General features: G+C 39.5%; 2 protein-coding genes across 2 annotated transcripts in view; one reads left to right on the plus strand and one right to left on the minus strand.

Moving 5' to 3' along the window:
- Positions 1-18,620, plus strand: part of LOC124788335 (cholinesterase-like) — a 53,054-nt gene extending 34,434 nt beyond the window's left edge. The window contains exons 8-10 of the mRNA XM_047255589.1: positions 4,776-4,905; positions 13,785-13,923; positions 18,316-18,620. Of these exons, the coding sequence (XP_047111545.1) occupies positions 4,776-4,905; positions 13,785-13,923; positions 18,316-18,484 (438 nt within the window). The 3' untranslated portion in view covers positions 18,485-18,620. The remainder of the gene's footprint in view (positions 1-4,775; positions 4,906-13,784; positions 13,924-18,315) is intronic.
- Positions 1-25,206, minus strand: part of LOC124788809 — a 334,614-nt gene that overhangs the window by 239,119 nt on the left and 70,289 nt on the right. The gene's annotated exons all lie outside the window — the stretch shown is intronic.

Genomic DNA, 25,206 nt, shown 5'->3' on the forward strand with positions numbered 1-25,206 from the left:
GGTCTGAATTCCCTAAATACGTATCGATTGGCGAATGTTTATGAGAGTACCTCAATTGCCTCCTAACCTAAAGTAACACCCATGTGTACTTCACAAGTACTCTCCTAATCGAATAGCTGCTTCCTTTCTATAGTGTAACCGCGACTTATCAAGGGGAGCCCTGCAAATCCTCACCTAAAAAGGTGGGTCCAGAAATCTGCAGCCAAGACCGTCACAGAGACGAAGAAGCCTTTGGTTGAGACCCTCCACTCGGCTCCAAACCAAAGCATCCCGCTCAACTCTGGGAACGATGCTGCAAATTGTGATCTCTGGTTGCACCCCGCGTTGGGGGCCAGCAGTCTTTACCACCTCCAACAGCCGCCTGTAAGAACTGAGGATCGTCTCAGAACACTTGAGACAGGCGTCGTTGATACCGACGTGGGCCACAACGTGCAGACGACCGAGCACTGCACGCCCTACAGCTACAGGCGGGGTCGCCTCCATATGTCGGATGAGGCCCCGCGGCTGACAGGCCGAGCTATTCGCAATAACTAGCAAACCCCCGCTCACATGTTCCTGTACGGACCCTCATGAAGGAACGGTCATCTCTTCACTCACACGGTGAGTAGGCGAGTCCGTACGGCCGGTCTCCATCTTCGCCCTGCGTTTTCACCGATTTACTTCGCGTGACTGCCCGCTTACTTGAGTGGTTAAGTGCCTGAATTCCATGCAGTGGATCGGGGTTCGATACGCGGCCAGGCTGGATATTTCCTTCGCTCGTGGACTGAGTGTTGTGTTTGTACTCATCGCCGTTTCATCATCACCGACGCGTGATTCGCCCAATATGGCGACACCTGAAACAAGTGTTGCACTCGGCAGCCGATCTCCCCCGCATAGTGCCTGCCAGTCATCAGTGCCACACGATCGCTTCATTTAACTTTTTACTCACCCTGCCGGTCACTCAAGATGGGTACTCGAGAAGGTGACTCGCCAGTAGAGCCCTTGGGGCCCGTGCAACGCTTCGGAATCTCCACCACCGCTACATCTCAAGGCGGTAGCCTGAAGGCGACTGACCGCTGCCAAAACTACAATCAGCTGCTCCCAAATTGTGGCGAGCTCCTCCCACGGCTGCACACAGCAGGCACACGTCCTCTTCATCCTAGCAAGATGATAGTAAGCAGTAAACACTGGCACAAAGGTAGGTAACCTGCTTGTTACCCTCGCGACGTGTAGCCAAGGGGCTCTGATACCTCAATGAACGATGTGGTTAGCTGTCTGACAGTCAAAATATTGCGTATTTGGTCGATTCAACCAAAATGTTCTTACTTACTTAATGATAAAGTATAAGGTATAAGTTCTTCCCTGATTTTTACACATGACAGGAAGTTATTTACCGTGGAATATCCTAATTTGCGTGTTTTGGGTGATTTTATGTACTTAGGAAGTGGTGTTAGGTATCAAACTGGTATTCGTACTAATTTTAATTATTATCATTACAAAAAGTTATACAAGGTTTCATAGTAATAAGATTGCTTGAAAACTCTTTAAAAATTCCTAACGTTTTGCGTAGTGTTTGGTGTCTGTAAAACAAATGCATGCAACGTGGCACACTGATAAGCTGACACGTAACGCCTGTTGCCCCAAGCGTGAGGACGTGTTCTACAGAGCCACAAGTCATCGAGTGTGGCAAACGAACTTCTGACACGTTTTCTACCGGCTCTATGTATTGCTACATACCAGGACCCCTGCGATTCTCAAAATTTCTTAAATAAATGTTAAGAATTACATAAAATGCCATAAATATTTATCAAATTACGAGAAATCAGGAACAACCAAAAACACAAAATCTGTATCCTTCGAACTCGACGGCTCTGGATGGTAAACGAGTTACGAAGCCCAGAAAATTGTTAGAGTATTCTTTCAAAATGTTCGCATTATTGCAAAACTTTAAAAATTGCAATTTTCAACTCTTTTGAATTACTACTCAAATAATTTTTCCTAACAAACTTGTAATATTCGTAATCATTTCTCACTCAAAGGCTACATGACATTTCATAGTACTTCACATCAGTACTAATGTTACCGATACCCCATCAGTACCAATGTTACCAATACCCTTACTAGCCAAAAGGACTTCAATATAAAAATTATCGTCAACTGACGTGTTATTTCACCAAAAACAATACCATATTCTGTCATCCTCTCCTCATACTCCTTATATTTCTTTCAGCTTTTGACTTCTCTTATTCTCGTCAACTTTTCGATTTCTTAAACAGCACGTCGTTACTCGTAACTCATTCTCAACAAATCTCCTGATAATGAAGACTATTGAAGATCAAAGACAGAGTTCAGAATGACAGAGAAGGTAGCTTTAGCATACAAAATAAAAATGAAGTAGTAATACTAGTACCTAAGGTACCTGGTAACCGTAAGTCACCTGGCATAGCGAGGAATGCCAACGCCATGAGACAATACAGACTCCTGATAGTGAAGGATATTAAAAAATTTAGACATTATACAGACTCGTGACACTGAAAAATTTTGAAATAATGCCTACATTTCAGATTTACAGGAAACGAAGATTCACAGATTGTCAGTCTATAGAAGTAACGCTAACTGACAGAAAAGGAAGATTGAAAACATGAAAAGAAAGTGAAATAGTACTGATAATGACTCAGATACCCGGTGTTCGTCAGTCAACTGGTATTGCAAAGAATGCAGGCCTCCTGAGGCCTTACCACTAGCTCATATATCATTCATGAATTCCTTCCATCTTCTTAGTTATTTTATCTTGGATGGCTCGTTATTCCTCTGGATTCACAACCATTTCCTTCCAATACTGCCCTGTTCATCAGCCAACTGTTTTTATAAAAAATTCGAAATTTCCGTAGGCGTCATTCATGACTGATTACAGACTTTCATGGATCTATCCAATTCTTCATAAAAACAACTACTGGATGATCTTAACAAAATGACTAGAGGGCTGGGCTACATGAGGTCGCCTCACAAGGCTACACCACTGACTCCTAAAGATTAATGTGCAGACATTATCTCCAAGTAACTAAGTGCTCAAAATATCTCTTCCATGATAGACCAAATGACACAATAGCCAATCATTATTTTATTTCAAGTCATGTAACACAGTAATTTTCGTCTTTTGACCAATTCAAAATCAAAATCAATTATCGTCAAATTTCGAAAGAAAAAGATATTCCAGAAAGCAATAAAAATAAAGACAACCCTACGTGTACTCTTCAGATCGAAGTAAACATTACATTACTCAGGCACTCTTAACTGTCTACATTACAGTCATCATATTCCCTAAGCATGTGGCTCACGTCGAGGTAGCACATACTCACATTTCGTTATGCACAGTTTCTACAATTCATACTTCACGTGCATGCTATATTCATCCTCTCATCAACTCTCACAATAAAATAAACAGGAAAATATTCCAGCAAACGAGATACTAGTGGCTGTTAGAAACTGAAAATATTACCTAATTTTTCCCTTATAACCAAAAACTCTAATTAACTGGTGAATGACGAAGTATCTAGTCAAAGTTCTTCACTAGGACCGAACGTAATATTTGCTCTATGTAAGAACAGTTGTACAACTTGACTTGGCGTACTGATCAGTTCACTCGTAACGTGCTTTGCTTTCTGCATGAGAAACCGCGCTCTAGAGCCATGAACCATTACATGTGGCGAGAAAGCTTCTGTTAGAATTCTGCTGGTGGTGCTTATTGCTATGTTCCTAACTGGGGGTTAGAATCATTTCTATCACATCTGACGTTTAAGTTTTTAATAAGTATTAGTGTATTTGGAGTAATCTTCTCGCGGGCTATGAGAATGTGTTCTATCCCATCGTCAATGCTCGATGCTCTGATGACAGTGAATCGTATTTGTACCGTGCCTATTGACTCGTTTATACTGGTGACCTTCGTTTAGACGCCTGTGGACTGCACCGCACAGCGCGAGCTGACAAATGATAGCCACAAATTCTGAATGCCACAAATTAGGTTACACAAACCTGTTAATTTGATAGCAGGATCAGTTTCTATTTATGCAGTAAGAAGAAGACATGGACTCAGGGGGTACTTAATACCAACAATATTTTCTTCCATCGGGAAAGGATCACACAAGGATAAACAATAGAATGCCTTACAACGCTGGCCTTACTTCTCCTCTGCAAAATATTCCAAATGCGTGTTACACATATCCTACAGGGTATTGTGTCTCCTTTACATTCCGAGCGTTGTTCATCATCAGAACTTTACACACGGACTAACGCAACTGTTTATTTATTATTGTAAGACTTTTTTCAGTTTATGTGGTGATACGGCGTTAATATTTACCGCATATTGATAGCTCCACTACGTTCATGCGTTCAGCAATAAAAATTTGATGTAATAGTCTTTGGTAGTGTAATCGATGATTTCTCTAGACCTCAGAAAATAGACGAATACAATGGCTGCGGTGAATGAGTCTGTTTAAATTGTTGTCTCGCTATTAATAATGTGGCAATACTCCCATGAATTGATTTAGTGTACTCACAAGAACGCGTGTTCATGTATATGTGAGCAGTATGTACCACAATGTATTAATGCTATTTCCTATAACTTATTATATTTTAAAAAGTATTAAATTTTTATGATGTATGTAACACTGTTCTCTTACATCTGCATAGTCTAGCACAATTGCTACAGTTTAGTTACAGATTTCATTGTGTCAATAAAAAATAATGCTCATTAATTCAGTGTTGTTTTTTTAAATAAATGTTTCTCATTTTCGTAGATGAACGAAGACTTAACTTTCTTCGAGCCTGCTGACGCTATGGTTAGGAAAATTGCTGAAATTACTGATTTGCCAGTCTACTACTACGAATTTGACTATCGTGGAGAAAACGTACCAGTAAGCGAGTGGGGTAGGTAAACAAGTCACTTCTTAACGTAGCGTTTGTCGCTTCTAAGTCGAAATTCCACACTATTAGAAGACAACGTCCTGAATTGTGTTCTGTAAAATAAACTTGGTTTCCAAGTGTTTTAAGTTGCTCTATCAGCTATCCAAAATGTGTATCAGATAGAAAATATTGCCTTGTTGATGTTGAGATCATTTGAGATGGAACGATTGATGAGTTGGAAAAACAGGGAATATGGCGACCGGGTACTACGTAACAAATCATCTCTGAATTCACCTATCGCAATTTAGGTAACCACAGAAATCTAAATTAGTATTGGAAGGTAATTTGTAACGCAGATCCATCCAAATACTGTGAATGTCTTAAATTTCATCGAGCTAGGTGGTACAGTGGTTAGCACACTGTACCTGCATTCGGGAGGACGGCGGTTCACAACGCGTCCAGCCATCCTGATTCACTTTTTCTGTATTTACCTTAATCGTTTGAGGCATACGCCTGGACGGTCCCTTTGAAGGGATACGGGCCATTTCCTTCGCCATCACTCCCTAATCCGAGCTTGTGCTCCTCTCTAGCGACTTCGTTGTCGATGGGATGCTAAACACTAATGTCGTCCTCTTAAATACTCATTTCGTTCGGTAGATATACTTGAAAATATAGTTCGTGTGTGATGCGTTTTGCAGGATTACATTTTCTGTGGTATGAGAGACACAAAACAAATCACTAATTTTCGTTTTATGTAGGGATTAACAGGTATACGAGCAGATTTGTTTGTTTGTGGCTGAAGACACACTAATGTCTGTACATATTAAGGTATCACATATAAAGTCATCTGCAGTTATACCAATACACGCTGCACATTTAATATTTTTGAAAGTGGAATAAGAAGGACGGGAAGTAGCTTGGAGTTCTGTCTGCGGTAAACGACCAGGTTTTTGTCTGTGGAGGGGAGCCAGTCTCGGACTAGGATATGATGGTAAAAGAAATCGTCTGAGTACATTTCAAAGAAATCATCCTGGCATTTCCTTTAACTGATATGGAGAAACTATGGAAAACCTAACTGTGTAGCAAGACCGGAGCCCCATTGCTGCGTAATGCGAGTCCAGTGTCTACCAGGGGATTGTAAGTAACATAACGGATAAAACAAATAGAAGCAACGTAATCGATTCAACATTCGTTTACTAAGCAGATTAAATACACATAAATAAAAAGGAGCCAAGGTTGACATAGATATGAATATTAAAACAAAAAAAATATTATTTCGCTACTATCATTTGAGAGCAATTACGAGAAATACAGTAGATGTCACAGGAGCCCCTAAGATGGAGACCAAATACCGAAATTCTATAAAACTGTTTAATCACACATGTTCAAGGTGTTTATGTAACACTATGAATCGTACAAAGAAACTGCGTTATCAAGTCACTTGACGTGACAGACAAATTCCTCGAAATACAATACAAAATTTAAACTAGGTAGCTAAAAAAATGTGAAAGGAAAATTACAATATATTGTAAGAACTCGTTTCAAATACAACTAAATCATGACAATGATAATACGCTGGAGTGTAACGTGCCACCAATGAAAAGGTCAGAAGGGACGGAGTAAACATTTGAGCTGGTTAGAGATGGTGCAGGAAATTAGTCGCGATCTATTCAAAGACGCTTTTCTTGTGTCATTAGAAGTGTTCCAGGGGAATCAGAGCGTGTATAAGTTTAGACGGTTACGCGAGGGCTGGAAAGCTGCTATTCGCCGCTTCCCACCATCAACAACAACATTAATCACTGCCAGAAATAACAGTCGAATCGTATTCATTTTCAATTGATATCGCGAACGTATAGCCAGAATAATTTTGCTGAATGAAAATAAAGTACTCTGAGTGATTAGTTCTCCTTATTTCTATCTCTTCTGCAAAATTAGCATTGAGCGTGCAGCCGACTAAGGATACTACAACAGTACTCTTGAAGATTGCGATAGAAGGCTCAAAACGTCATGTTCAAACAAAAACAATAAGAAGAAAGAATACTCTACAATCATTGACAACGACCAAAAAATCTTACGCAATTATACTGAAACTTCTCATAGTTTGTTGTTTCCAAAGGGAGGGAAGGGAGATTAAAGTTTTACATACTGTCGACAACAAAGGTATTAGTAATGGAACAAAAACTCGAGTGGTGGAAGAAGAGGAAAGAAGTCGGTCATATCCTACTCAAAATAATCATTCTCCTTATTAGATTTTTGACACCACAGGTATTTGAAATAGGATGGCTCCACGGGAATATTAACTGCTGTCCTTCAGAGGACAAGTCCAACATTGTTCCACTTCATTACCATTTCCTTGAAGCTAAACAAATGACAAATGATCGATATAACAATACTGTTTGGAGTCGATCAAGAAGATTCATCTAACGACACATCCAGTTTCCATATAAGATCTTGCATTAGTAACAGCAATTGGAGAACCACATCGTAAAATATTTCGAAAACGTATCCAAATAACGATAATTTATCTGGCGATAAGGAACGTTGTCACCTGTTCACTTGAGAAAAAAAGCCTCAGAGTACAATTAAATTCTCATTTTGTTTTATACAGCGATAAATTTCGTGGCTTCTAGCTTCATCTCGTATGCTTTACCTCTTCATAATAGAGACATGCAATAAACCAGTACTTTATGTACTGTGTGTGTGCTACAAATTTATTAACGGCTTTTCGAAATACTAACTAACTTAGCTTAAATTGAAATCAGATTGTTTTTGCTTTGTGGTGGTCTTTAGTCCGAAGACTGGTTTTATGCTGCTCTCCATGCTACTCTATCCCGTGCAACCTCTTTATCTCCGAATAACTACTTTAGTGCACGTTCTTCTGAATCTGCTTATTGCATCCATCTCTTGGCCTCTCTCTAAGATTTTTATTCCCCATACTGCCCCTCAATACTAAATTGGTGATGCCGTGATGTCTCTGAATGTGTCCTATCAAGCAATCACTTTTTTAGTCAAGTTTTGCTACAAATTCCTTGTGTCTCTTGTTCTGTTCCGTACTTACTCATTAGTTACGCGATCTACCCATCTAATCTACAGCAGTCTTCTGTAACACCGCAAGTGAAAACTTCTATTCTCTTCTTATCTAAACCGTTTATCGTCCGTTTTTACCTTCCATATTCGGATACACTCCAGATTTTATAAGACTTAAATCCATATTCCATGTTAACAAATTTCCCTTCTTCAGAAACGCTTCTCTTGCCATTAACAGTGTAAATTGTATGTCCTCTCTACTTATTTTGCCCCCGCACAGCAAAATTAATTTACTACATTCAGTGTCACGTTTCTTAAACTTCCTCAGCATCACCTGATTTACTTCTATTTCATTCCATTATCATTGTATTGCTCTTGTTGATGTTCATCTCATACCCTCCTTTCAAGACGTTGTCAACTTCGTTCAGCTACTCTTTCAAGTCCCTTTCTGTCGCTGGCACAATTACAATGTTATCAGCAGACCTTAAAGTTTTATTTCGTCTCACTGAACTGCAATTCGTACTCGAATCTTTTCTTCGCTTTCCTTCACTGCTTGCTCATCGTACAGGTTGAATAAAGTCGGGGTTAGGCTACAACCCTGTCTCACTCACTTCTCAATCATTGCTTCCGTTTCATGCCCCTCGACTTTTGTAACTGACGCCTGGTTTCTGTACAAGTTGTAAATAGCCTTTCACTCCCTGTATTTTTCCCCTGATATCTTCAGAATTTCAAACAGAGCGTTTCAGTCAACATCGTGAAAAGATTTTCCAAAGTCTACAAAAACTATAAATGTAGGTTTACTTTCCTGTAAACTACGTGTTTTCTACGAAAAGTCGTAGAGTCAGTACTGGCTCGCGTGTTGCTATATTTCTCCGGAATCCAGACTTTCTCTGAGGCCAGCCTCTACCAATTTTTCCATTATTGTGCTAAGAATTCGTACTAGTTTATTCCAACCTTGATCCACTAAAATAATAGTTCGGCAATCTTCACATATGTTAGCGCTTGCTTATTTTGGAATTGTAATTATTAGTCTTCTTAAAGTCTGAGGATATTTAGCCTGTCTCATACATCTTGTATACCAGATGTATGGGGGGCTCTCCCAATTATGCAGCCTATATAAATTAACTAGCTAAGGTGTAATGAAATGCAGACTCCATTAGAAATGTCAGTCATGTATATATGATTAGGACTTACGTACATACTTTAAATTAATGTAAGGGCCGTTAATAAATCTCACGATCAGAAGGCGTCAATAAAACTGATAGCTCAATATATAATGCAATAGTATTATGTATTGTAGTGGTTTACTGTATGTCTGCGCTGTGAACACGTACATCTGATGATGTTGTTTTTACTGCCAATATTTTGCGGGCATTGGGAGGACAGGGGGTGGCGTAGAGTTCCTGACCATCATACTTTGGACCAGCGTTCTTAATCAGACACCAAACCTCCCCGTAGTCTCTCACGAATAGAGGGCATGTAACACTGTTGATGGAGACCCGTCCCTCTAATGGGGACGCTAAACTTGAGGACACCCTTGGTGGTACTCGCGCAAAGTACGTTATGTGCTGGCACCCGGTTTAACCCTCTCCCTTCCATCATAACCGTCATCATACAACACAAATATTACGCTCCACTTCACACACATACACATTTTCCTCTCTCTCTCTCTCTCTCTCTCTCTCTATCTCTATCTCTCTCTCTCTCTCTCTCTCTCTCTCTCTCTCTCTCACACACACACACACACACACACACACAAATAAATGTAGTATTAAAAATATCGTAATGTTGCAAATAAATAAATAAATAACCAAAAATAATCTGATGATGAGGCTAGAAGCATGAAATCTATTATAGTATAAAATAAGGAAGGGCATTTACATTGCAGTCTGGGGAAAATTCCTTTGTTTTCCTTTAACCCTGCTGTTCTGTTCACTTTTACGATTCAACTGTGCTCTTCATTTTAGTATGTTCTGACACTGAAATACTGACAAAAAGCCTCTACTAAGAAAGATTTTCTATGCAGTTGTTGGCACTGTCATTTTCCAATAAATTGTTTAATATATTGATAGTGAGAACAACAGTGCTGAGAACTTCATTTTAAAAATATTTTTAAAATACTAATTATTATGATTATATACAGAAGTTTGATTATTGAGATAGGGTAAATTTGAAACAACAAAGAACTTTCAGTAAGGTATTCTTCTTAGGAATAGTTACTTTATTTTCCTACTATTTCTGTTTTGTTGCTTTACTGATTGCAGTTTGCACCAAACAGTCACATAAATATAGACAAAATCGCAAATGTGAAATAACAGCATTCATTTTCATAAATGGCACTCATAATACTTATGCTTACTGCAGTGTTATTACCTGCTGAAGTGAGTCTACGGAGCGCACGTTTAGTCGTTTTTCTTGTTGTTACTGATCCTGACACAAGTGGTGCACCTTCAGGATTTCGCATGGTCCTAACCGTTCTCAGAGAATCTTCTGTTCTTGGGATATGCGTTCTTGATGCAATGTGTTCCACTACCAGTGACTCTTCAATTACTAGAATAATATTCTCTTTCTAGTCAACACATGGAGTGTAGCCATGTATGGAAGTGAAACATGGACGATAAATAGTTTGGACAAGAAGAGAATAGAAGCTTTCGAAATGTGGTGCTACAGAAGAATGCTGAAGGTTAGATGGGTAGATCACATAACTAATGAGGAAGTATTGAATAGGATTGGGGAGAAGAGAAGTTTGTGGCACAACTTGACGAGAAGAAGGGATCGGTTGGTAGGACATGTTCTGAGGCATCAAGGGATCACCAATTTAGTATTGGAGGGCAGCGTGGAGGGTAAAAATCGTAGAGGGAGACCAAGAGATGAATACACTAAACAGATTCAGAAGGATGTAGGTTGCAGTAGGTACTGGGAGATCAAAAAGCTTGCACAGGATAGAGTAGCATGGAGAGCTGCATCAAACCAGTCTCAGGACTGAAGACCACAAGAACAACAACAACAGTCAACTTTCTTTCGTTCCAGTTAAAGTTAGTTGAAGTCTACAAGTCTTATGCATTATAAGTACGAACATCGAGAATATTGTGGAATAATGTTATGGGCCACCTAATCGTTTCACGTTTGTATGTATAGGTACATGTTAGCTGGTAAAATGTGAGCCATTATCATTTTCAGTTTCGTAACAACTCTGTCATCGATTCCATCATTTGTCATGATGAAGTGTGCTCGTTGTCTCAACATACTTATTTCTCTTAGGAATATGACTGACCGCCCCAGTGTAATTTTTTTTAGTAAAATGAAGAGCTCTGAATGTTTTTGTTGGTCGTATTTTTTGGAAGCTCTAGCTTATTTTTCAGTATAGTTTTCGACACTATTAATTTGCTTTATTATGGATTACTTGGTATATGATAACTGAATGGGCAGCGATGTCTTAAGTCTATTAATGTGTTGTAGACAGTAACTTCTCCCAAACACTACGAATTTTAGCAAATTTTTCGGTAAGTCGTGTTTCCTCTCTAGTAGATTTATTATCCAAATGAAGGACACGCAAACTCCTACAGGATGTTTGACTGGAAATGGTTGCTCGAAATATGTTCCGCCCAGGATCCTTGTCTCACAGATTTTTTGTTTATTCGCCATGTGATCACTGTACACCCGGAAGAAGTAAGGGATCTAAGTATGCATGAAAAATTGGCCGTGCGATCTAATGCATGGTTTTCCGAGCGGGAAAGAGCGCCTGGTCCCCGGCACGACTCTACCCGGCGGACTTGTGTCGAGACCCGATCGGCCGGTCAGTCTGTGGATGGTTTTTAGGCGGTTTTCCATCTGCCTCGGCGAATGCGGGCTGGTTCCCCTTATTCCGCCTCAGTTACACTATGTCGGCAATTGCTGCGCAAATAAATTCTCCACGTACGCGTACACCACCATTACTCTCCCACGCAAACATAGGGGCTACACTCGTCAGGTTTGAGACGTTCCCTGGGGGGTCCACCGGGGGCTGAACCGCACAATAACCCTGGGTTCGGTGCGAGACGGCGGAGTGGTGAAGTGGACTGCGGTAGTCGTCGTGGGGTTGCGAACCACTGCGGCTGCGGCGGGGACGGAGACTCTCCGTCGCTTCTAGGTCCCCGGTTAACATACAATACAATACAACGCAAGAAAAAAAGAATTATCAGTGTTTGTCCGTTGGTGATCACTAACTCTCTGGCCCTGAGTATGTGACATCTTTATTATTTCATTCGGAAGCTACTTACAAAATACTAATTCAGATGTTCCAGATATTCAACTGGTAGTGTATCTGGTACCTACCGAAGTATCCTTGACGACATACGTAGATGATAGGCGACAATTTTGTGCTGGTGGCTGAAACTACGTTTCTATCTACGGTTCCAAAACACTACACACTATTTTGTACGGGCTGTGTCCGGACTATCATCACTGTCGTCACAAGACTTGCTCTCCGATGCATTAGATCTTCAGACTCAGAAAGAATTCCTTCATCAGTGATCTAATTGCCACCGAGTAACTATTAAAATTCAGCTGACAATAAAGATTCAAATAATTGACAAGTGCTACACGATATCTAGGATAAAGCTAGAAATAATCACATTGATATAAACGCATAAGCATTGTTGACTGTTCTGAGTAAGATGGAACAATAAAAAACATTCTTACCATAAAGAGTAACTGAAAATTTAAAAAAATGTATGTTTAACATTAGAGTAATCACATTTATATGGTTTCCAATCAATACACCTTCAACCGCCTACATTTCCAATTGTTATTTGAGCAAGCAGTTTCGGCGCTACGGTACTCCTTGTTAAGACCCCTGACCGACATGTAGGAAGAATTCCATCTCTGGTCCAGTCAAAATAGGGGCCAACATTCATTTACTGGTATCGGTAGATTTTGACACATTGATTCCTTCGATCATCTCTTGTTCATCACTTGAGTCTGTGTCCCAGAATTCTACGCATACTAGTCTGTGAATGCTGGCCACTGTGTTGACTGAACCTCAGGGGCATACTTCCTGGACGTCGGTCGAGATGCCTGAAGGTGGCGTAATGTAGAGCAGAAAGCGGTTGCTGAAATAAAATAACAGTTGGAAATTTAGACGGCTGAAGGTGTTTTCGATTCGACATTTCATACTGAACAGCTGAGGTCTCGCAAAGATATGCGTAAAGATGAATTTACAAAGACTTAATCATACAGGATAACAGTTATTGAATTATATGAAATAAAATCGTCATAACTGAACAGTTTGCGTTAGTACGTTCAAACTGCACCGTTGGCCGCGGGGCATGATGGGAATTAGAATGCGCGAATGGTTCGGTATAGCGACAAAGCCCTCTTCCATTTGGATGGATTTGTCAATAAGCAGAACTGGCATATCTTGGGGACTGAGAATCCACATTTCGCGATCGGGAAATCTCTTCACCCTTAAAGAGTGACTGTGTAGTGTGCAATGTCAAGTCACGGAATAATCTCTGCGATATACCTCGATGGCACGGTGACTACAGAACGGTACGTAAAGGTTTTGGAAGATGACTTCATTCCCATTATGAAAGTGACCCTGATTTCAACAAGATGTGGATCATGCAAGACGGAGCTATACGTCATCGAAGCACCAGAGGGTTTGATGTCCTGTAGGAGCAAAACAGGACTCTGTGGCCCTCAGGTATTCATAGGCCACTGGCGTGGTCCTCAATTGGCCACCATATTGTCCGGATCTGAATATACGCGACTCCTTTTTGTGTGGCTGTATTAAAGACAAGGTGTACAGCAGTAACCCAAAACCCACTGCTGAGCTGAAAACAGCCATTCAGGAGGTCATCGACAGCATCAAGGACTAACAATGATTTGTGTTCCAGGCGTTGCACACGCTGGAGAGTTACAATTCCTCTTCATGCGGAATGGCGTCGATGTTGATTACAACCTTGATCCGGATTCAGAAGAGGAACATGTACGCAGAAATATGTTACGGCTTTGGACCAATTTTGGAAAATATGGGTAAGGATGATAAAAATCTCCCACGCTATTAAAACAACACATAAGTTATATTACTGCATATCGTATTGTTCATCAGCTCACATAAACAGAGAAACGTAAATGAAAGTGATTTTTTCACAATATCAATACCTACTCAGACAGAAGAGTATAGCCGGCCAGAGTGGCCGAGCGGTTCTAGGCGCTTCAGTCTGGAACCGCGTGATCGGTACTGTCGCAGGTTCGAATCCTGCCTCGGGCATGGATGTGTGTGATGTCCTTAGGTTAGTTATGTTTAAGTAGTTCTAAGTTCTAGGGGACTGATGACCTCGGAAGTTAAGTCCCATAGTGCTCAGAGCCATTTGAACCATTTGAACAGGAGAGTATTTCTCGTGTATAGAGAAGACAAAGATGACTACTGTGATGGTTCCTCTATGTCTTACTACTAAACACCTTTAGGCATCACTTAAAATCTTACTTAGAACAATCACAATCTAATTATTCTTGCCCTTCCCTCCTTTTCGTGACCCTCAGTACCAAAATTTAGGTGTGTATCCGGGCTTCGACCTCAGTCTCTTGTCGTTACAGGCGTCTTTTGATGCTATCTTGTCAATGATTCGGAAGCTGCAGTTGCTTGAAATTCGATACTGACATAGTCATTTCTTAGCTTAATGAAACTTGTCACAATCATTCTCCTGCAGTCAGTGTATATGGATTTTATTCCATTTTTTCACAAATTCCTCAACAACATTTGGTGGATTTATGACAGTTAACCTGTTTCACCACTAGTGAGTCGTCATTAGCTACAGCACGTAAATGACGATTTGACAGACCGCTGTTACAGCAATATACTGATTCCGATGACTTATTAGTGTCAAAACAGGTTAATTGTAATAAATTTACGATATGCGCTCAAGACATTTGGCATAAAAGATTGTATTTGTCTACTTTTCACATGCCCTTCCTTCTCTGTTTATCCGGTCCTTATTTTTACAGCTGATGCCTTGTATCATACCCTTAAAAAACTCTTCTTTTGTGAACTTGACATTATAAATATTTTGAATTAATTTGCGTAAAGTACAGCGCTACGTTTTCTAGTTAGCGTTCTATGTGACAAGGCGTTGGTAATCACGATTACTTGCAGATTAAATAAAACCATGTATTCAGCCTACTTTACGTCGAAGGTAATTTTCTCTGCATAACGCATGGGCTCCGATGAACACAAATTTGTAGACTGTATGTTTTGCAGATATATTTGTAGAGAGATTTCACGAAACCGAATATTTCCGTCTTGCCCCATTCGACCTTATATTAGACTAGCCATTCCAGCTGTTTCCACAGTAACTTCTGTTGTCTCCTAGTGCGGATTTGATTGGGTTGTTTAGTAAAAAAAAGGAAAATTTTGAGATGAGCATTACACTTAGCAATGGTGATTCACTACTACATCTGTGGGTAAATTTCAGTAATTTGCACAAGAAAGAGTTTGTCTCAATATCAACACCTTTGAAACACTTCGGACGTCTTTCCACCACACACTACTGCCACACTCTAATCTAGAAAACACCTTCCACTTCAAGCTGTTTAGGTTCTTGTATGTAACTCTTCCACTGTCACATAATAAATACCACGCCGACAGCGCTACTGCGAGCGTGTGCCAATGATGTCCCAGCGTCGAAAACAAGATGTTGGACTACTGTGCTCGGTCAGATGTCCACATCATGTAGCTAAGGAGGAACACCAAAGCGAGGAGAACTTTAAGTCGTACTGTTACGTCATTATTCTCAGAAAACAAGCACGATTATAATATTCAAAATATGTACTTTTAATGGACCAGAGACACAGTGTTACTGACGTTCACAGATTAAAACAGGAAATAAAAAAAGTTTGCTGACGAAGCAATCTGCACGTACAATATGAGTTCAGAGGCACTGCTACGAACGTTCTGTATCGAATAAAAAACAACGGACACAAATAAAAACCTAAAATTTTTAAAGAACAAAGAAAAGTAAGCATAAGTACTTTACTGCAGAGAAAATGGACTAAGATACAAAAAAAATCGATTACGTTTGTATCGTGTAGTTTTAAGTATGTGGCACTTGCCATAACTAATATTACGTTTGAACAATTGATGAGAGTAAAAGTTAAATTACTGCTACAGCGCCATTCTCATCTGCTCTTGCGTAAAAGATTGTTGTTTGATCTTATTTTAGAATGAAACTAAATAAATATCATCAATTTTCCAACTGACTTCATGATGTAACTATGAATTAGCTGCGGTCTATGAGAAAGTCCTACCTCTAGACAATAATGGTATTCCTTATGTTAGACACAAGGCCTCAGTCAAGGCGGGAGAAGTAAGTTTAGCTACGTTTTAATTTTGTGAAAGTGTTAACATAAGTTTCAGAATCAGGAAAATAAGAGACTAAAATAGAAAATGCTCGCGAAGAGGATATGACTCAAGGTTTTCTTTATGGGAGTGATAGGGGATTTCCTGCAAGGTTTAGGAGGTAGACGCAACTATTTCAAACTTACTGTGCGAAGTGGTGTTTTCCTGCTGTGAGACATTCTTTAAGATGACCAACGTAAAATTTTTCGGGTCTAAGGCCACAATGACGCTTTCTTCCGCTATTTCCACTCTAACCCAAAAGGAACATTGTTCTGTAATAGTCATCATGGTAGATATAAACAAAAGCTGTAAATGGTAGATCCGTTGAGTTACAGAAGCAAAAATAGGGACTGAGGTAAACATGGATGTAATATCTTGATATCATATATGAGCAGCTGTCCAAATGAGTAGCTCAAGCTGATACTGAGGGTTGACAATAATATGGGAACATCAAAAAGACGGCACACTACCACGTCCAGTATGTTGCAGGAAACCCATTAGCATTCAATACAGCTTCCAGTCGTCCCGGAGTGGATAAATACTAGTCCTGTTTGTTTTTCTAGGGACTCTTATAGGCTACCATTCTTCCTGCAAAACAGTGGCAGATGCATGTAAGGATGGTTAGGTGGGTAGCGATCGCGCACTCTTCTCTCCATAGCAGACCACAAGTACTCAGTAATATTGAGGTCTGGTGACTGTGGTTGCCAAGGGAGATCCGACGCATCACACATCATAGTAGTGATCAAAAAACGCTTCCCGCCCCGTGCGAACTGTGTGAACAGGGACTAAGTCGTCTTAAAACACAGCAGCGTCATCTTGGAGCAAGTATTGTACCGCTGGATGGGACTGATCGGCCAAAATGGTCACATAATCCTTGGCAGTGATCCCACCTTGCCGAGTATCCATGGGACGCATGTAATACCCCGATGAAACTGCTAAAACCATCATTGAACCCCCACCATGTTTCACTCTTGGGACGTAAACTCAGATAGAAGATGGAAACAATGTGCAACATGACTCATATGACCAAATGACTTTCTTTCGTTGCTCCACACTTCAGGTTTTATGGCATCAACACCACAGTTTCTAGGGAATTTCCTTCTCTGATTAGCAGCTTTGGAATTCCAGTTCACTGTGCTATATTGCGTCTTATTGTTCGTTCCACTCCTCTTTCATGGCCGTCCGTCAGCATCACTCAACAAACACTTCCGTCTACGCTGTAGGTTAGCGGATGCTGTTCTCCTGCTTTCGCTCTATCCGTTATAAATCTTACGTACGGCGTTTCTTGACACACCAAACACGTAAGCCACCTTGGTTACGGAAGAAGCCTCTGTGAAAGCACTAGCAATATGCCAACTCTCAAATGAATTTTCTGCTATATACTGTACTTACAACTACGCAAAACACAGTTCTGACCTCGTTGACGTGTGCAGTGTACTGTGGACATTGCATAGTTGCCGTTCGTGGTTAAATACAACAGTGCAACGCGCAGGCTTGAATAACATCTGCATTTATGTTCAAGCACGAAGTTCTCTCACTGTTTCCAGATTTTTGTCCAATATCGGTACATCTATATCTGTACTCCTCAAGCCAACATAGGGTGTGTGGCGGAGGGTAATATGTGTCTCACTCCCCCCCCCCCCCCCCCCTCCAACGGTCACCCCTTTTCCAGCAGGGAGCAGTTAGCGGGATGTACGAATGCCTTTATACTTTCATGTTACGTTGAATCTTTCTAATTTTAACATAGTATTCTCACGTTGGAGATATGCGTAGGAGAACCTCCCTCTAGGAACGTATGTTCTCTAAACTTCAACAGTAAACAACACTGGTGCACAATGCGTTTCTTGCAGATTCTCCATTAGACTCACTTGATCATCTGCGTGACGTTTACGTGTTTACTAAATGAACTTGTAGCAAAAAGCGCTGTCCTTATTTGTGTTTGTTTGTCCACAATGGTAAATGAAGCAACCACTTCGGTTTGTGTGGGAGCAAGAACCAGGTGCACAATAACCTGTACATTATCTCTACAGGAACCCTACCCCTGAAGCGGATCCTGTCATCTGGCAGCCTTACGACCTGACCAATCGCAGCTACCTGCTGATGCAGGCCAACTTCACTCTGGAGGAAAACAGACTCGCAGAGCGTATGGATTTCTGGAACCAAAATGTACCACTGCTTCCTTACCCTGGAACATTTTGAGGAAACGAGGACATTAAGAAATGCAGCGAATTGTTGGCATCTGTTCTTATTTTCAACTGACTGACAATCTAAAAACGAGATTTAAATCGATGTAATAAATATTTATGAAATACATTATGTTGATGAGAACCTGTTACAATATGCAGCATTAACTCGTTTTGTTGCCAAATTCTGTTGTATGCCGTCAAAATAACCATCCTTGCTACCTATTTTGCTTTCTGTATCCTATTAACTTCCTTCACTTAGGAAAGTTCTCGCACATTCTTCAGTGTATGGACCCCGATTCTACAAGTGTTTTTAACAACTGTTTAGTTAACGTTAAGCTGTTTCCAGTTAATTCGTCAAAATAAAAAGAATGTATAAATGTACTGTACATATAGTACATGCAGTATCTCGTCATTGTCCATGAAGCGAATTCCAAAACGTTCATACAACTCTATTCTCGACTACTGTGGTATTGTGAGCGTTGTCGGTTGGTCTTCGAGAAACATTCAGGTAAGCCAGACTTAATAGCATAACCCTGTGTTTGGTATGTAGTGCACAGAAACATATTTAATGGTACCAAGTGCTACTTTTTCCCACGACCGTACATAACTGATGGAACAATGGAGTTCGACTGTGCTCCTGTTACCAAGCAGACCCTTTGAGACAAAGAAATAAAGTAGAGTGAAAACTTACTAGAGGAAACAGCTGTGTGAATGGTCATGGGAAATTGTTGCAGACTGAAGATTGGTTACATCCAGATCCATTTTGCGAGGAATGGGTAAAGTGCAAAATTTTTGACTAAGCAAAGTGATAACACATAGGAAAAGTGAATAGCACATAAAGCTGCTAAAGGTTTATCAGCTGCGGCTAACTTTATTTTCGGACTTTAGCAGGTACATAGCTGCTCAAATTGTAGAGTATTTACTTATTACACTGTAGTTTTTACCCACGATTTAAACACATGCCGTATTCGTTGTTACTCAGAATATTACTCCCAACAGTCAATTTCTTTTTCTACACATGAGCATCTGATAATACAAAATGCTCTATCAAAGTTAATACAATACTGTGACGGAACAGCTTTTTCGTATTTTGCGCTGTAAACTGCCGCTACTTCTTTGATTGATATCTGTGAATATTTTGACAGACAACTCCATTCTTTGTGCTCTACTGCAAGTACAGATATACTGCTAGTATAAAACATTTCTTGGGCTGTAACAAAGAGCAGAGCAGAGCCAGAAACCCACTTCCTTACTAATTTAGATGGAGTGGAATTAAGACAGCAGTTAACTTTAAATAGTGATTAATTTCCCAAGCATAATACCAGTATCAGCTTTTTACAAACTAAAAATAAATCGTTCAGGATTATTCTCTTTGTATCTCATGTCGTTAATATAAATGAACTAATTTGAATATTTCATGGCTTTAGCTAGAAATTTTTGTTCATGGTATAATTTCATATTTGATGTTAAACTACAAAATTTTTGAACTTACGTTACTTGGTACCACGAAGCATTAGTATCATACAATATCTCTTTGTGATAACATTCAGTGACAGACCTTTCATTAATTTTTTTATTATTTCAATTAAAAAATGCTCTTGCTTTTCTTTAGGCAGAAAATATCTTTTCGCTGTACGTTCTGTTATCAGGATAAGTTCAATTCATTCCTGAAATTAAGAGACGGGACGTCTTAATTTCAGTTTAACGCATCTTTGCTTTATTAGACTTACATATATAAAGGAAGTCAATGATAGTGAATGACCGACAAGTTATAACCCACAATAAAGCAATAAAAATTATAAGCGAAAAAAGGAACTACGACTAGTGCCGTATCACTTAAAATATTTATAAAATTTCCGCCTCTAACTTAGTAAAACTGCCTTAATTTTCAGAATTTGACAATCAAAAATATCATTCTTGGAGATGTGCTCCATTTGCAACTAAACGAAAAGTAGTTTATTATCTGCCATATGAGATTCGCTTCTTCTAGTTATAAACCATCTTCAGTGACGTGTAATACAATAAATGAACTATGTAGTAGTTATAATATGTTACCATATTTCATTTCGTGAAATTTTTCTCTTACTTTTCAGATTAGAAACAACTTCTGTAGCACAAATGTAGTGATGTTAAATTATTGTTTGATGTTACTTACGATTTACAGTGCTTTTAGTCCTTACTGATCCACCTGTGTGGTCCTTGAGATGTGTTCATTCGGTCCTTATGCTCCAGGTGGCCGATTTCCTGCGTTTCCCAACGCACATTTGTTATGATAACTCACTTGCACTTTTTATTTTGCGATCTGTACGTACTGAGCGTAGTGTTGCCAAACATTGCTGTGTGTTTATCTTCCGTCTTTTGTTTGTGTTGAGTGTGTGGTTTAATTTTTTCGTTTGTTTTGTGTGTGTGTATCGGTATTTGTGAGAACGTGTTTTCATTTCTTGTTAACTAATAACTGGATATTTGTGTGTGTGTGTGTGTGTCTCAGAGAGAGAGAGAGAGAGAGAGAGAGAGAGAGAGAGCCTGAAAGGAAGGAAGGAAGATTGAGGTCATTACAGACAGAGCACAATCTCAGATTGTGACTAGGACTGGGAAGCAAATTGGCCATGCCCTTTCAAAGAAACTATCCCAGTCTTAACGCTGGTTTGAATCGTTGTCCTCCCAAATGTAAGTCCAGTCTGTTTGTTATTGTTTTTGTGGCTAACATGGTCAGGGAATTATTACTTACATTGATGAGGTCATTAATTACTTTCTTATTAATTGTGTGTGTGGTTTTATGGGAAAGTTCTCTTGTAATGGCAGAAGCTTTCCGTTGTGTTCTTCAATCTAATACTTTTCATACTTTGTTCCATGTTGGATGGTTCATGTCCATGTTTTAGCATGTGTTCGGCGAATGTGGAATGGCCACTTTCATATTTCCACCTTCTCATAGGTTCTTTATACCTGGTTTTTAAATTTATGCCTGTCATCGCCGGATATACTGATTCACATACTTTTCATTCTAACTGGTATGTACCTGCTTCTTGGTTTGTCTGTTGCTGTTTGTAAATGTGATTTGAGTGTGTTTCTTGTTCTCTAAGCAATGGGTGATGCATGTTTCTTTAGTATATTTCATGTCGTGTGTGTTAATTTGTGTTTGTATGTTAAAGTGTACCATTTTTTTCAGTTAGTCACGTCATGTGTGTTATTGCTTTATGCTTTTGTGTGTGCTGTAGGATCTGTGGAGTTCTTTGGTGCTTGTGTTCTGTGTTGAGATGTTCAAATGTGTGTGAAATCTTATGGGACTTAGCTGCTACGGTCATCAGTCCCTAAGCTTACACACTACCTAACCTAAATTATCCTAAGAACAAACACACACACCCATGCCCGAGGGAGGAATCGAACCTCCGCCGGAACCAGCCGCACAGTCCATGACTGCAGCGCCTGAGACCGCTCGGCTAATCCCGCGCGGCCTTGTGTTCTGTGCTTGTATTTATATTTTTTAGTTGAATTTTTGGTTGAGTCTTTGTACTGTATGGGTGTTGCAACCATTGTTTCTGGCTACAAGATGGATTGTTTGTAAATCTTTTTCGTTGTTTGATTTGCTGAGTGCGACATTATTTAGTCTATGTAACATGTGTCATAGGGCTGCCAATTTTGATTTTGTGGGTGGTTAGATGAAGCACATATCATTGCATCTGTGGGCGTTGGCTTCCTGAAGATGTCAAAAGTTTTCTTATTGCTGTCTCTCTTACTTGATATCTCCAAGAAATGTATTTGCTTTTATGGTACTTTTCCACGGTGAGCTGAATGTTTTTATGTGTATTATTTATGGATGTATGGTATTTATCTATTTTCTCGATTGGTTCTTCTCCCATACAGATTATGCCATTATGTTAGCCACAAAAACAATAAAAAATAGAAATCTGTTGCATAACCAAAGTATATAATTAATCTACCTCCCCCTTGAAGCTGGTTGTCTGTCTCTCTCTCTCTCCTTCTACTCTGTCTCTCTCTCTCTCTTTCTCCCTAACATACACATACACACCCAAATGTCCACTAGTTAATTAAAAAATAAAAATAAAAATCTCCCACAAGGAATGACACATAAGAAAATACACATACACACACACACATCAAATTAAAAAATCAAATCACTCACACAACACATGCAAGAGACGGAAGATAAATACACAGTAACAGTTGGCTGCCCTACACTCTGTAAACACACATACACAGATCGCAAAATGAAAAATGAAAGAGAGGTGCTATAATAAATTTGCGTGGAAAAATGGCGGAAATAGGCCAGGTGCAGGCTAAATGAACACGTATCAGGGACCACACAAATGGACTAAATGGCTCTGAGCACTATGGGACTCAACTGCTAAGATCATTAGTCCGCTAGAACTTAGAACTAGTTAAACCTAACTAACCTAAGGATATCACACACATCCATGCCCGAGGCAGGATTCGAACCTGCGACCGTAGCGGTCTCGCGGTTCCAGACTGCAGCGCCAGAACCGCGCGGCCACTTCGGCCGGCACAAATGGACTACCACTAACTTCCAACACTGGTAATCGTAACACCAAACGATAATTTAACATCACAATATTTGTGCTACAAAAGTTGTTTGTAATCTGAAATACAAGTGAAATACATGAAAAAATGTAACATAGTAACATACTGTAACCACTATATAATACCTTCGTTATATTTATAAAAAGAAACATGTATTACAGGTCACTGAAGATGCTTCACAAATAAAAGAAGCGATATGCGTAAGCCATATAAACTGCCTTCCATTTAGTTGCGAATACAGAACACACCTCCATGACTTCTTAAGCAACTAAGGAACGAAGGAAAACGAAAAAATGACGATAACGCAGCCATGTCAGGCATTTCCCTCTAAGTTATACAACAGTTTCAAGGATATCCATCTCAGACTCCACAAGACTATTCAACACATCAGATTCAATTAGACTTGCAAAATGAATAACGCAATTGCAAGTTAAATTAATGTAATTGACAGAAACAGCTCTTTAGTAGCACCAGGAACGAAATTATTTGCACGGAAGACTTGGTTAATACTACGAAATTCATGCTTAATAGAATGTTGGATGATATACACATCGAGTTATCTGTATTTATTAGCAACAAAACAATGATGATCAACATAATACATAACACTGAACAAATCACACCAAGAACACTGGAATATACGCTGAACAAATGCAAGCAGAATATCAGAACCCTCTCTACGAAAAACAATCAGAAACAAAAACTCAACAAAGTACAACACACACACCACCAAAAATTTCACCTGTAACCAATAAACCTCAGAGAAACAGAATTATTAGAGAAAGGAACACATACATTAGAGAACGGGCTCAACCACAACATCAGCACAAAACTAGATAACCACTGCATAGAAAATCTGATTATAAAAACAGAAATTATCCCGGCAGAGGAAGAGAAACAATATAATAACACTGTAATTATTGGGCTAACAGAATAAGTGAAGAAAGAATTGAAAATTATAATCACCATGGAAAAGAAAGAGCAAAACAGGAAATTTCAAACACGAAACAACATCACCAACAAATTAAAAGAAAAACTACAATCTGACAACATTATAGTCACAACAGATGATAAAGGGAACAGAACAGCACTGGTCAATAAAGAACGATATACAGGGTGGTCCATTGATCGTGACCGGGCCAAATATTCACGAAATAAGCGTCAAACGAAAAAAACTACAAAGAACGAAACTTGTCTAGCTCGAAGGGAGAAACCACATGGCGCTATGGTTGGTCCACTAGATGGCGCTGCCATAGGTCAAACGAATATCAACTGCGTTTGTTTAAATAGGAACCCCCATTTTTATTACATATTCGTGTAGTACCTAAAGAAATATGAATGACTGAGTTGGATCACTTTTTTCGCTTTGTGATAGATGGCGCTGTAATAATCACAAACATATGGCACACAATTTTAGACGCACAGTTGGTAACAGGTAGGTTTTTTAAATTAAAATACAGCACGTAGGTACGTTCGACCATTTTATTTCGGTTGTTCCAATGTTGATACATGTACCATTGTGAACTTATCATTTCTGAGATTACCTGTAAATAAAATGTTCTAACGTACCTACGTTCTGTATTTTAACTTAAAAAACCTACCTGTTACCAACTGTTCGTCTAAAATTGTGAGCCATACGTTTGTGACTATTACAGCGCCATCTATCACAAAGCGAAAAAAGTGGTCGAACTAGAACATTCATATTCCCTTACGTACTACACGAATATGTAATAAAAAATAGGAGTTCCTATTTTAAAAAAAGGAGTTGATATCCGTTTGACGCATGGCAGTGCCATCTAGCCGGCCAACCATAGCGCCATCTAGTTTCCCCCTTCAAGTTAGACGAGTTTCGTTCTTTGTAGCTTTTTCGTTTGATGATTATTTCGTGAGATATTTGGTCCAGTCACTATCAAAGGACCACCCTGAATATGGGGAAAATTAAATAATTTATCTCCTGTGAAAATATTATGAATCTGAAATATAATCGCACAGCACATTTACAGACATTCGAAAGAAACTATCTCAAAGATATCAAACACATACTCACACACAAACAAAAACGACACATCGCACAGAAGAACCCAAAATCACCAACTCAGGTGCAAAGCTGTGATTCACAAGCTCCATTTTCCATTGAGCCCTGCTATTAATTTCATGAATGTACCATCATACTATGGG

Source organism: Schistocerca piceifrons, chromosome 3 (genome assembly GCF_021461385.2).
Source record: "Schistocerca piceifrons isolate TAMUIC-IGC-003096 chromosome 3, iqSchPice1.1, whole genome shotgun sequence".
Classification (NCBI taxonomy): domain Eukaryota; kingdom Metazoa; phylum Arthropoda; class Insecta; order Orthoptera; family Acrididae; genus Schistocerca; species Schistocerca piceifrons.